This window comes from Gymnoscopelus braueri (assembly GCF_963280865.1).
Source record: "Gymnoscopelus braueri genome assembly, chromosome: 12".
Classification (NCBI taxonomy): Eukaryota; Metazoa; Chordata; class Actinopteri; order Myctophiformes; family Myctophidae; genus Gymnoscopelus; species Gymnoscopelus braueri.
In genome coordinates this window covers 42,742,762-42,755,992 of record NC_137614.1, presented here as the reverse complement: position 1 = coordinate 42,755,992, position 13,231 = coordinate 42,742,762, and the positions used below count along the sequence as shown (strand labels likewise).

The window sequence follows — 13,231 nt, the reverse complement described above, 5'->3', positions numbered from 1 at the left end:
TAGTGGTCCGGGCACCTGACGGCGCATCGCCGGTTCGAGCCCCGTTCCCGACGAGCTTTGCTGCATGTCTCTCCCCCCTGTTTCCTGTCTGTCTCTACTGTACAACTATAAATAAAGCCCAAAAAGACCCATACATTCTTTTTTTTAAGTACCAAAGGAAAAGTACTCGCATTTTTTTTAAACTTCTTTGACAACAGCAGATCTACAATCTCACAACTCCAAAAAAAATCCTATTCTTTTAGTGACAGACACAAAGAGCACGGCTGGTATAGCGTTGTTAATCTATAGAGTGAGACATAAAGCCTGTAATGAGAAGAATGGGAAGAGTAGAACTCTGCTTTTCGTCTTCACATAATAGCAGTGGAGTAAAAAGTGCCAATATGAGTAACGCCTCAACATTTTACTTAAAGCTGCACTATGTAACTATCCTGAACCCGGTTTCCTGTGCTGAAAATGTTGAAAATGTTGTTGTTGAAGACCCCCCTGTTCTACAGTATGTTTTGTCTCTTTCTCTCCTTCCATGGCCCTCTGTTTTACAACACACTGCAGACATCGATGAGTGTTTGTCCAGCCATACGTGCCAGCCGAACGAACGCTGTGTGAACACCGAAGGAAGCTACGCGTGTCAGAGACAAATCGCCTGTCCTCCCGGCTACCAGGTGTACAACGATAAATGTGAAGGTAAAAAGGCCATTTTAATGCACTGCGCTGTCTGTTCACTTTTTATACACTGTGTTTTACTGATTTGGCAAATTCCACACACCTGCCATTTGATTACTTCAGTCGGTCCACTTTCCACAGTCGGTTTCTTCAGACATTCTCCACACATTCCCCACAGACGTTTACCACTGTGCTCAAGGACTTTCCACAACTGCCAACACCCTTCCCGCCCCATATGCCCATATATGGGAATACCCATATATGGCCATATACTGATAACATCTGGGATCTCCATATATGGGGATAAAAGGGACACAGACAGACAGACAGACAGACAGACAGACAGACAGACAGACAGACAGACAGACAGACATCTTCATATATGGGCACAAAAGGGACACAGTCAGACAGACGGTTAAAACGGGTGCTATGACAACGGGATCTTAGGATTTAGAACGTCGGTTTCAGAACAGTGGTTCTCAAAAATAGCAGATCTACAAGCTCACAATCGCGTCACTTCGTGCCGCACTGAGAGCTTGTACATCTGCTATTTCTTGAAAGTGTTTGACAAATTTTGAATAATTTTGCATATTTTTTTTTCAAATCTTCTCTTCTGGGGGTCCCCTGGCACACAACATTTTCAGGTGGGGGGGGGGGGGGTCCGCGGCCAAATACTGTACATATCATTTTGGGGGTCCTTGGCGTTCGAGAACTACTGATTTAGAAGGCATTTGTAGAATCGGCCTCAGGTCTTTAATGGGTTAATTTGAGCGTATTCTGATTTTTTTATTCCGTTAACTCTTTAATAACAATTTTTTTCATAACGTGTGTTTCCTTTGCACTTTGTCTTAATGCTCTCTGTGTTTTGTGTAAAGCAAATTGAATTGTCTTGTTGTTGAAATGTGTCTACACAAACAAACCCGCCTTGCCTTGTTCTCGCCATAACTCCATATCAAAACATTAGGCACCAAAACACTCACACCCAGTGACAATAACTAGGTTGTAAATCCCATCAACAGTGCATTCGCACGCCGCAAACACACACACACACACACACACACACACACACGCACACACACACACACACACACGAACAGTCCACAATCACATGAGCACCCCCTGGAGGTTCACCGTTGCCAATGATAGCTCTTTTTCAATGCTTTCACAGTCCAGTGATTATATCATTTCTTTATTGAGCAGAATGAGCACACACACACACACAGACAAGACAATGACATGTATTATCACTGTGGGAGACATGGCCGTTAGCAGCGTTTCAGTATGAAGAGCAAGCTCTCTGGCGGTGGTGGAAAAAATTACTCACATTTTCAATACTGCCATGTAAAAATAATCTGTTACGAGTAAAAGTCCGGAATTCAAAATTGACTTGAGTAAAAAGTACAAAAGTATTGGTATCAAAATGTACTTACAGTATCAAAATTAAAAGTACACATTGTGCAGAATGTCCCATTTCAAGTTTTCAAATGTATAGAAATCTTTTGAAAATAGCAATGCATTGCGACGCATTGTGAGCTTGTAGATCGGCTATCTTCAAATGGCTGAATTGTATATAGGGCTGAAGTGGTTAGTAACTAGTAACTCGTTTTTAAATAAATGTAGTGGAGTAAAAGTGCAATATTTGGATCCGACATGTAGCAGAGTAGAAGTAAAAGTATTTGAAATTGGAAATACTCAAGTACAGTACAAATACCTCAAAACTGTACCTAAGTACAGTACTTAAAGTGACTACACCATGAATTTAAAAAATAATAATAATATTTAATATCATATTGTTTATGTCCCTCAAACGTTTTTCAAAAGGTTTGAGCCTAAATCAAGCCTCAGATATACTCATTCCAACTAACTTCTCTCTGGCTTATAAAGCACTTTCACCTGCAATACCACATTGTCCTGTTTGGCACGGGGCGCTATTGAGCCAGTTTGTATGCATTTTATCTCCTGGTTCTGTGTGGAAAAAGTAAAAAAATTAAAATAAAAAAAAAATAAGAAAGAAAAAATTAAAATAAAAAAACGTTTTTTTATTTATTTTTTGGTTGGAACTGAAAAACGGGAGGGATTGTACCCTGACGTGACGTCACGTCAGGGTGAAAATCAGTTTGGCCTGTTTTGAGACCAATTTACAGAAAACCCCAGATTTGCTGTGAAAGCCTGAGTGTTCAAACTGGGGTATTTTTGGGGATAGAAGAGAGGTAGGGGAGACCAAAAACACACAAAAAAGAAGAAAAAGTTCAAATTCATGGTGTAGTCCCTTTAAGTAAATGTACTTTCCACCACTGTTGCCAATGATAGCCCTTTTTCAATGCTTCACAGTCCAGTGATTGATTATCATCATGTCTTTATTGAGCACAGACAGACAAGACAATGACATGTATTATCACAGTGGGAGACATGGCCGTTAGCAGCGTTTCAGTATGAAGAATAAGCTCTCTGGCTCGTCTTTATGGAGATGGACACCGGTATAACAAACCTTTGAGCGTTGAGTCATCATGTCCTCATAAGCTGTTAGATTGTGGCCCTGGGTGTACGGTAGGGCTTCATGTGGCAGAGGAAGAGAGAGACATCTAATAAGATGAGATGTTGTTAAAGGGCTGTTTACCACTGCAGTCAGTGGGAAGTGCAGCCTCGCTGCAAGGTGCCTGTGAACTTCAAAAAAATCATACTCGCACGGACAAAAGGCCAGGCGTTAATCCATTTAGACCAGGAACGTGTCTGTGTAACCACTTAAACCATTATTTTATACTTTGGCTATTCAAAAAATAGCAGATCTACAAGCTTGTTGCGCGGCACTCTTGTAGATCTTCTGTTTTTTGACAAATCTTGACAATTTGGTGCAAATCTTTTAATGTATATATTTTTTAAAGCAATTTTTTTCCCCCTCAAATCTTTGCTTCTGGGGATTCTACAAATGTCTTCTAAATCCTTTTTTTATTTTTATTTTTTTGCTATATCAGTGGTTCTCAAACTTTATGTCAAGGACCCCCAAAATGATATGTATTTGTCCGCGGACCCCCCCATCTCAAAGTATTTTGTTCCAGGGACCCCCAGAAGCAAAGATTTGAGTTAAAAATGTATATATATATATTCAAAGATTTTTTTCAAAAATAGCAGATCTACAAGCTCATTTTTTATTAGCCAAAGAAATCATAAAATGACAGAGATGCGTTCCCGGTCTTAATAGGTTAAAATGATGAAACAACACTTAAGAGAAAAGTTTCTTTAACAGCTGCTTTCAGCTTCGGGCAATCAGGATAAAAAGGCTGGATAATAAACAACTTTGTTGCCTCAGTGCCTCACTATTCCCTATACAGTACGTACCGTATCGCCTGCTCAGACGCTGTTGTGTCTCACGGAACAAGGCAAGTCCCCCTGCGCTCAGAGCAATTCAATTCCCCTTCCCTTAGCATAAACACGGAGGGACTTTCTAACAGCGGTGGAAGAAGTACTCTGATATTTTACTTTTAAGTAAAAGTAGCAATACCCACGATATAAAAATACTCTGTTACAAGTAAAAGGCCTGTGTTCAAAATGTTACTTGAGTGAAAGTACAAAAGTTTTGGCATCAAAATATACTTTAAGTATCGAAAGTAAAAGTATTAAAATGTTTGAAAATAGCAGATCTACAAACTCACAAGTGAGCTTGTAGATCGGCTGTTTTCAAATAGCCTATGTATAAAATAGGGCTGAAGTGGTTAATGTATGTTTTATATTAGAATAATTTTTATCTGCAAAGTAACTAGTAACTAAAGTTTGCAAATAAATGTAGTGGAGTAAAAGTACAATATTTGCCTCTGAGATAATAGTGGAGTAGAAGTCAAAGTATGGACAATTGGAAATACTCTAGTAAAGTAAAAAAATACCTCAAAATTGTGCTTAAGTACAGTACTTGAGTAGCCTACATGTACTTGGTTACTTTACACCACTGTCTCACGGAACAAGGCAAGTCCCCCTGCGCTCAGAGCAATTCAATTCCCCTTCCCTTAGCATAAACACGGAGTGACTTTCCAAGGTACCCAAAAAAAAGGGAATAGCTTGTCTTGTCAACTCGCGTTTTCGCAGGCATCGGGGGGTGGGGCGTGGGGGGGGGGGGTGGGTTCTTCACCTCTGGCGTTTCTCGGAGAATCATCGAATTTCGGCCGCCCGCCGCGAGAGCCTCGCGAACCCTCTGACCTTCTTACCGTGCACCCTTTAGCCCGCTTGTTCTTGCGTTTCGTCCCGAAGCCAATTACCTTCCCATTGCTATGGCTGTGAGTGAGGTCACTGCCAATCTCTGGCACATTTATCCCCCTCTCTCTCTCTCTCTCTCTCTCTCTCTCTCTCTCTCTCTCTCTCTCTCCCTGGCTTGGCCCTCTGTCTCCATCTGTCTGGAGCTGTCAGGCCCTTCGCTCAGCCCCTGCTGCCGCTTGCCAGAGATGCTCAATCACTATCACCCTGCTCTGCCTCGTCTGCTATAGTCCTGCTGTTCTGTTCTTCAGAGCCCACGGGGAAACGTCAAGAGAGCCGCCGCGTTAGGGGGGGGGCAGTGATTCAACGTCCCCAACGTTTTCATGTCGAAGGGGGGACCCCCGCCTGGAAAGATTTCGCGTCAGGGACGACCACATGTGTTGTTAAAATGTTTTCAAAATGATTAAAAAGAAAATATATATATATATTTTTTTCTAAATGTTTTCAAAATAGCCGATCTATAAGATTCTAGATCGGCTATTGTTTTTCTTAAAAAAAAAAAAAATTAGATAAAGGGGTTAAACCGGCAGTTCTCAAACTTTTTTTCATGTCAAGGACCTCCAAATTAATATGTAGCCTATTAGGCCGCGGACCCCCATCTGAAAATGTTTTGTGCCAGGGACCACCATATAATATTTGTGGTGTTAAAACTGTTACCAAAAATGTTCCACATTTTGTCAAGAGTTTTGGAAAATAGCAGAGCTACAAGCTCAGAGCTTGTAGATCGGCTATTTTCAAATAGCTGATGTACATAGGGTTAAGATTTTTTTAATGCTATATTAACACATTTTGCTGGGGAACCCCTGGAACCACTGGGTTTTAACCCAGTTACTCCTTTAGCTGGGGAACCCCTGCCCCTGGAACCCTGTCAAGGACCCCTTGGGGGGGGGTCCCCGAACCCCACTTTGAGAACCACTGCTTTAGGGTGAAGAAGCTGCGCCAAAAAACATTAAAGGAATAGTTCACCCCCAAAATGACTTTTTTTTCCTATCGATTAGTCACCCCATGGAGACTTGACCGGCAGCGGTTTCCGGTAGGAGACACAAAGAGTCTCCTTTGTGTCTCCTACCGGAACCACTGCCTACCGGTCCGCTGGTCATCAAATTATTGGCTTAGGAATGCGACAAAAACAAGTCTCCATGGGGGGTGACAAAGTATTTTTTTGGGTGAACTATCTCTTTAACAATGCAGACGGACACGCACATGAAAACACTCGCTTAAAAAAAACACGACAAAAATGATTGTCGTTTCCATCAGAAATGAGTTGTTGCCTGTCGCGTTCTTCCGGATAGTTCCCTAATGCACGGCAGTCATACTGGCAGGAAATTGGACGGTACACGACTTCCTTCACAGGTGTAACAGGTGTCGCTGCGAGGCTGAATGAGACTGCAAATCTCCTATAGACGAGCGATGGGTATAGGGGCATATCTCACTGTGCCACACACACACACACGCACACGCACGCACGCACGCACGCACACACGCACACGCACACGCACGCGCGCACGCACACACGCACACACACGCACGCACACACCCTTAGACAGAAGCACACACCCAACGCACATACAGAACACGGGACTAATAAATAATTTCTGACAGCTCGTGTCTCTGGAGATTATGGAGATAATATTCATGCAGGTAAATGGCAGCGCTGTGGGACACTGCAGTTGTCATGTTGTGTTGTGTGTTGTAACGTGAGTGACTGCTTACAGGACACATTCCAAAGAACAGCCTCCTGAACGCTTTACAGTTTTGTAAGTAATCACCGGTTTTTAGCTGGAGAAAGAAAAAGGGGTTGTCTGTCTGTCATGTTGCTTCAGGTACTGTAGATCTCTGACACTTATCCACAGTGCCATCCAGTGGTCAAAAGAAGAACCACATGTATTGTGGTTAACTGCGGTCATCAACATAACAAATGTACTGTACTGTATGTATCTCAAACTGGGGTCCGGTGACCCCCAGGGGTCCTTGATGGGGCTCGAGGGGGTCCCTTGCAAAGCGAGGAACAGTGTAACCAACTTAACCCTATTTTATACTTCAGCTATTTACCAACAATTTTAGAAAAATCTTAAAATTATGCCCTTGTGAGCTTGTGGATCTGCTAGTTTCTCGAACATTTCGAAATATCTTAAAATCGTAACCTTTTGAACACAAATCTTCTCCTACAGGGGTCCCTGTGGCACAAAATATCTTCAGATGGGGGTCCGTGGGCCAAATACTACGTATCAATTTGGGGGTCCTTGACATGAACATGTTTGAGAAACTGAAGCTACTGTAACAGTGCATGCTTTATAACAGCTTTCTCAACAACAGCTTTCTCAACCAGTGGTCCGGGGGACCACCAGTGGTCCTTGAGGGGGTTCCAGGTGGTCCCCAGCTAAATGATGTAGAGTTGGTAACCAAATGGACCCTAATTAGATCTTTAACTCTTGAGAGCGTAAAATGAAACCAAATGGACCCGTAAGGGTCCATTTGGTTTCATTTTACTCTCTCAAGAGTTAAATTATTGTTAAAATCTGCATTACTTAATTAAATAATTGTTAACGTTTGCCTGTTCTTTCTCCTATGGTACCACATCAATAAAGCATGGCATTGTGGACAACAAAATATTTATATATATATATATACGTCTTGGGTCTGAGAGTCTAAATCTCATCAAACGGTGGTTCCCGTGGCTCAAATGCCGAATAAATAATGGAGCTTGATATGAAAAAAGGTTGAAAACCACTGCTTTATAACATGATGGCTTATTATCCGTCTCTCTCTCTCCAGACATGGACGAGTGTGCGCAGAGGACCGATAACTGTGGTCTCGGCTTCGAGTGTGTGAACACGGAGGGCTCGTTCAGCTGCAACCCCAAACCACGCTGCCCGGCGGGCTTCTCCCAGGACGTGCAGGGTCACTGTACAGGTGAGAAGGACACTTGATAGTGTGAACTATAGCAAGAATCACTGCCGTAGTAGTTTCATGTACAGCAGTGTTGATTTCGTTGACTAAAAATGTTCGTCGGCTACCTTTTTTCACTGACGAAAACGAAATAAAAACAAAATAAAAACTAAGCTACGATGACTAAAACTAAGACTAAATATATTGACTATTTCGTCGACAAATAAAAACTAGACTAAAATGTTAGTGAGGGACTAGTGAAGAAGAGATCCAGTAGAACTAAAAGGCAGGCCATTTTATGTTTGGTTGCGCTCAGGTGTTTGCGCTCTGAAAATAGCAGATCTACAAGCTCACAACGCGTCGCGCTGCGACGCGTTGTGAGCTTGTAGATCGGCTATTTTTAGCATGCAACCAAGTGCAAAATCAGCCATTACCACGCCATCAAGGCACCGCTAAAATACATTTTAGTCAACTAAATCAACTGTAGATTTAGTCGACTATAATCTTATGATATTTAGTCTAAAATATACTAAAACAATAAAAGAATTGATGTCAAAATCAACACTGATGTACAGGTGGGTGATGTCTGCTCACTGACACCGCAGGGGGGTGTGTGTATGTGTCTGTCTCACCTAAAGCTGATTCCTAGGCCTATGTAGAGACGGGGGCTCAAGTCAGTGACAGAGGGGTTAAATGCAGCGGTGTAAAGTACTGTACTTAAAGGAGTAGTTCACCCCAAAAAAATTACTTATTTCCTATCAATTACACACCCCATGAAGCCTTGGAATTCATGATGATTTTTGTTCGTTTTTGACGCATTCCTGAGCCAATAATTTGATGAGCGGGTGTATTTCCGGTAGGAGACTCAAAGAGACTCCTTTGAGTCTCCTACCGGATACATTAGCATGTTGTTTCCGCCAGTAATCAAATGATTTGCTTAGGAATGCGAATCTCCATGAATTCAATGATTCATGGGGTGTGTAACTGATAGAAAATAAGTATTTTTTTTGGGTGAACTACTCCTTTAAGTACAATTTTGAGGTATTTTTTTTTACTTTACTGGAGTATTTCCAATTTTCTGTACTTTTGCTTCTACTCCACTACATCTCAGAGGCAAATACTCCACTTTTACTCCACTACAATTAATTTGATGTCTGCTCACTGACACCGCAGGGGGTATGTATGTATGTATCCGTAAAGCTGATTCCTAGGCCTATGGATAGAGACGGGGGCTCTATAGTCAGCGACAGAGGGGTTAACCCATTAAGACCGGGGACGCATCTGTGTTTCATTTTTAGATGTATTTGTCTATTCAAAAATAGCAGATTAACAAGCTTGTAGATCTGCTTTTTTTTTTTTTTATCGTGAAATTTTGTGCAAACTTTGAATATATATATATATATACATTTTTTACTCAACTCTTTGCTTCTGGGGATTCTACAAATGTATTTAAATCCTAACAGTTAAAAAAAATTAAGTATGTTGCTATAATATCAGTGGTTCTCAAACATTTTTCATGTCAAGGACCACCCAAAATGATATGTATTAGTACCACGGACCCCCATCTCAAAAAGTTTTGTTCCAGGGACCCCCGGAATCAGAGATTTGAGTTAAAATGTATACTGTATATATATATATATATTCAAAGATTTGCACACATTTTCACGATTTTCCCCAAAAAATAGCATATCTACAAGCTCGTAGCGCGGCACTCGGTGCCGCGCTACGAGCTTGTAGATCTGCTATTTTTCTACGGACGAGTTGTTCCCGGGCTGAAGGGGTTAAATGCCACACAGGTGAGCAGATCAGAGACGGTCTGCAGTGGGGCGGATGAAAGTCAATCCTGTGTCCTCCTGCAGTACGAGCCAACGCTGTGGAATTAGCCCCCAGGGGCAGGAACTGAGGCGTGTTGAGGCAGCCGCCCCGCCGCCACTGTAAAAAAGGACGTATATATATATATATATTAAAAAAAAGAAAGAAGCTCTGAGAAATGAGAGAAAATTGAGAAAATCTCTCTCACACACACACACACTCGCGCGCCGCGCGCGCGCGCACACACGCACGCACGCACGCACGCACACACAGTGGTGGAAGAAGTACTTACATGTTTTACTTAAGTAAAAGTATCAATACTGCAATGTAATGTTTACTTGAGTAAAAGTACAAAAGTATTGGTATCAAAAGGTACTTAAAGTATCAAAAGTAAAAGTACTCATTACGCGGAACGTCCCATTTCACACATTTTCAAATGGCCGAAATGTAAATAGGATTGAAGTGGTTAATATGTTTTTTTTTATTAATAATCAAAATCTACAAAGTAACTACTGTAGTAATTAAAGTTTTCAAATAATTGTAGTGGAGTAAAAGTACAATATTTGCCTCTGAGATGTTGTGGAGTAGAAGTAAAAGTACTGTAGTAATTAAAGTTTTCAAATAATTGTAGTGGAGTAAAAGTACAATATTTGCCTCTGAGATGTTGTGGAGTAGAAGTAAAAGTACTGAAAACTGGAAATACTCCAGTAAAGTAAAAGTACCTCAAAATTGTACTTAAGTACAGTACTTGAGTACATTTATTTTGATACTTTACACCACTGCGCACAAACACACACACACACACACACACACACACACACACACACACACACACACACACACACACACACACACACACACACACACACACACACACACACACACACACACACACACACACACACACACGCGCGAGCACGCGTGCAACACATCACACACCATTTTTCTTTTGGGAATGCAAGTGTGATGTGTGATGATGAGTGGGTTGCTTTGATTTTCACACAGTGTGGCTGCAGAGTGAAGCAGGAATCCTTCTTTCTTTCCTTCTGTCTTATCTCTCCTCTCTCCTGTGTGTCATTAAATCCCGGTTGTTTCTTGTGCCCCTGGGTTCTATAGATGTGGATGAGTGTGCCAGTGTGTCCCAGCCCTGCAGTCCGGGGTTCACCTGCATCAACACGGCGGGCTCCTACCGGTGCCAGAGGAGGGTGCTCATGTGCAGCCGCGGCTACCACGCCAGTCCCGATGCGGCCAGATGCATCGGTGAGAAAGACCTGAGGCCTGTTCTACACAAATGCCTTCTAAATCAGTACTTCTCACACTTGCGAGATTTTTAAAAAATGTTCAAAAATAGCAGATGTACAAGCTGCACGCTTGTACACGTACTAGTTTTGAGTAGCCAACGCAAAAATCGAAGACACACATGCTTTCAGGGTTTTAATGGGTTAACCCATTAAAACCCTGAAGCCGATTCTACAAATATCTTCTAATTCCCAACAGTATTTTGGAAAAAAAAACGTATGTTTCTATATCAGTGGTGCTCAAACGTTTTCATGTCAAGGACCCCCAAAATTATATGTGTTTGGTCACGGACCCCCATCTTGTTCCAGGGACCCCCAGAAGCAAAGATTTTAGTTAAAAATGTTCGCTTTAAAACAATATATATTCAAAGATTTGCACACATTCTCACGATTTTTCAAAAATAGCAGATCTACAAGCTTGTAGCGCGGCACTCTGTGCCGCGCTACGAGCTTGTAGATCTGCTATTTTTTAACAGATGCATTCCAGGTCTTAATGGGTTAACCGCTCCAACCACTGGGACCGTCAGACAAAGCCCAAAATAGCCAATCTAAGAAAGACTATCCAGTCATCGTGTAGACAAACAAAATAAAAAAATACTCTTCAAAATAGCAATGTTTCATGTTTATCCTTACCTAATCTCTCAAGAACAGATTCTGCACTGCGTTGGAATCTGTCGGGGAGGTTCGTCATAACATGTGCGCATTGGCTACAAGTGGGCGTGCCTTCAGATCAGGAAGCAGGCCGCGCTTTACCCAATCAAATGTAGTGGGCGGGATTCACATGTCCGTCGATCTTTCCCCCTCGAAACAAACCCAAACTAATTTAACAATAGCGTCCGCGGAGCAGACAAAACCACAGAAAGATATTCACATTTTAACTTACTCTTTCATCATAGAAACAAGTGGGCTTATAACCAAAACGATCCATGTTCTCTGGGAGAAGTGGTGTTAGTGTTCCGTGTAGAAATATTGTTAGTGGGAATGAAAACATAGTGGCACCCACCGGAAGTGAAAGCTGAAGGCAGACCTAAACCCCGGTTTCCTTGCGCACTGGTGTTACGTTTTCTTCCGCCCAGAGCCAACAGACATAGAACAAACAGCAGAGGTCGCTGTTTTTCATTTTCAGTTGGATCTGGGTTCCCAGATTGATCCTTACCATACATAGACCATGACTTTTAAAGATGGTGTACATTCATACATCATACTCTATTGACACGTTTACACCATAGAGTTAAAAATAATAGAGAGGGCACCCGAAATCCCCTCCCATCCACTTGCATTGAGTTGCTCACCCAGCGCATGAAGCGAATTCACCCCTTCTTCCGGGTTGGAAAGTGTGATGGGCGTAGCCTATTTGGGGCCACTGTGATACGTTCTGCGTCACAGAAGTGACGCGTTGTGCGCAAGCTCGTGAGTCGAGCCCATTGGTCGAAACAGTTTTCGCTCGTACATTGTGCAGTGGCCCCGTCCGTTTAAGCTGCAGTACCTACGAATGGCCAGCATGTCCATTTCGCTTCAATGCAACCACTGGGTTCTGGGGGCTTGGTTTATACCTTATATACAACACGCAGTAGCTCTATTGACACATGTACAACGTGTACAAAGTTTGCATTTTTAGCGGTGCCAGCCGCTCTACATTTGACCGTGTGTGTATGTCCGTCCGAGCACGGCCTCAACAGCTGCAGCTGATTGCAACACAAAGATGCAACCAGTTACACTAATCAACACAAACGTGCAACACATGTGCTACTTGCATGCACACTCACACACACGCAGGCTCAGCACACATGCGCGCTTCACGTGCACACGCACACACACACACACACACACACACACACCCCCCCACACACACACACACACACACCACACACACACACACTAAAACGACCGATCTACAATGTGAGTAAAAAATATTAAAAGTAAATAAAGTGAGTACAAATATTTAAAAGTAAATACCTAGAGTCAAAATACTTAAGAGTACTTAAATTGAGTAAAAATACTTGAAAGTACTCAAAATGAGTAAAAATACTTAAAAGTTGATAAAAAGAGTAAAAAATACTTAAAAGTTGATAAAAAGAGTAAAAATACCTAAAAGTTGTAAAAATGAGTAAAAAATACTTTAAAGTAAATAAATTGAGTAAAAATACTCAATAGTATTTTAAATGAGTAAAAATACTTTAAGGTTGTTAAAATGAGTAAAAATACTTAAACATAGTTAAAATGAGTAAAAATACTTAAAAGTTGATAAAAAGAGTACAAATACTCTTTTAGTACCAGCTCAATACAAGCACCCACACATCAAATAGAGTAGTACCGTCTGAATGCCAGCG

General features: G+C 41.8%; 1 protein-coding gene across 1 annotated transcript in view; it reads left to right on the top strand.

Moving 5' to 3' along the window:
* LOC308096134 (fibulin-2-like) overlaps positions 1 to 13,231 on the top strand; it is a 91,106-nt gene that overhangs the window by 63,680 nt on the left and 14,195 nt on the right. Inside the window, exons 10-12 of the mRNA XM_080443431.1 lie at positions 550 to 681; positions 7,678 to 7,815; positions 10,720 to 10,863. Of these exons, the coding sequence (XP_080299557.1) occupies positions 550 to 681; positions 7,678 to 7,815; positions 10,720 to 10,863 (414 nt within the window). The remainder of the gene's footprint in view (positions 1 to 549; positions 682 to 7,677; positions 7,816 to 10,719; positions 10,864 to 13,231) is intronic.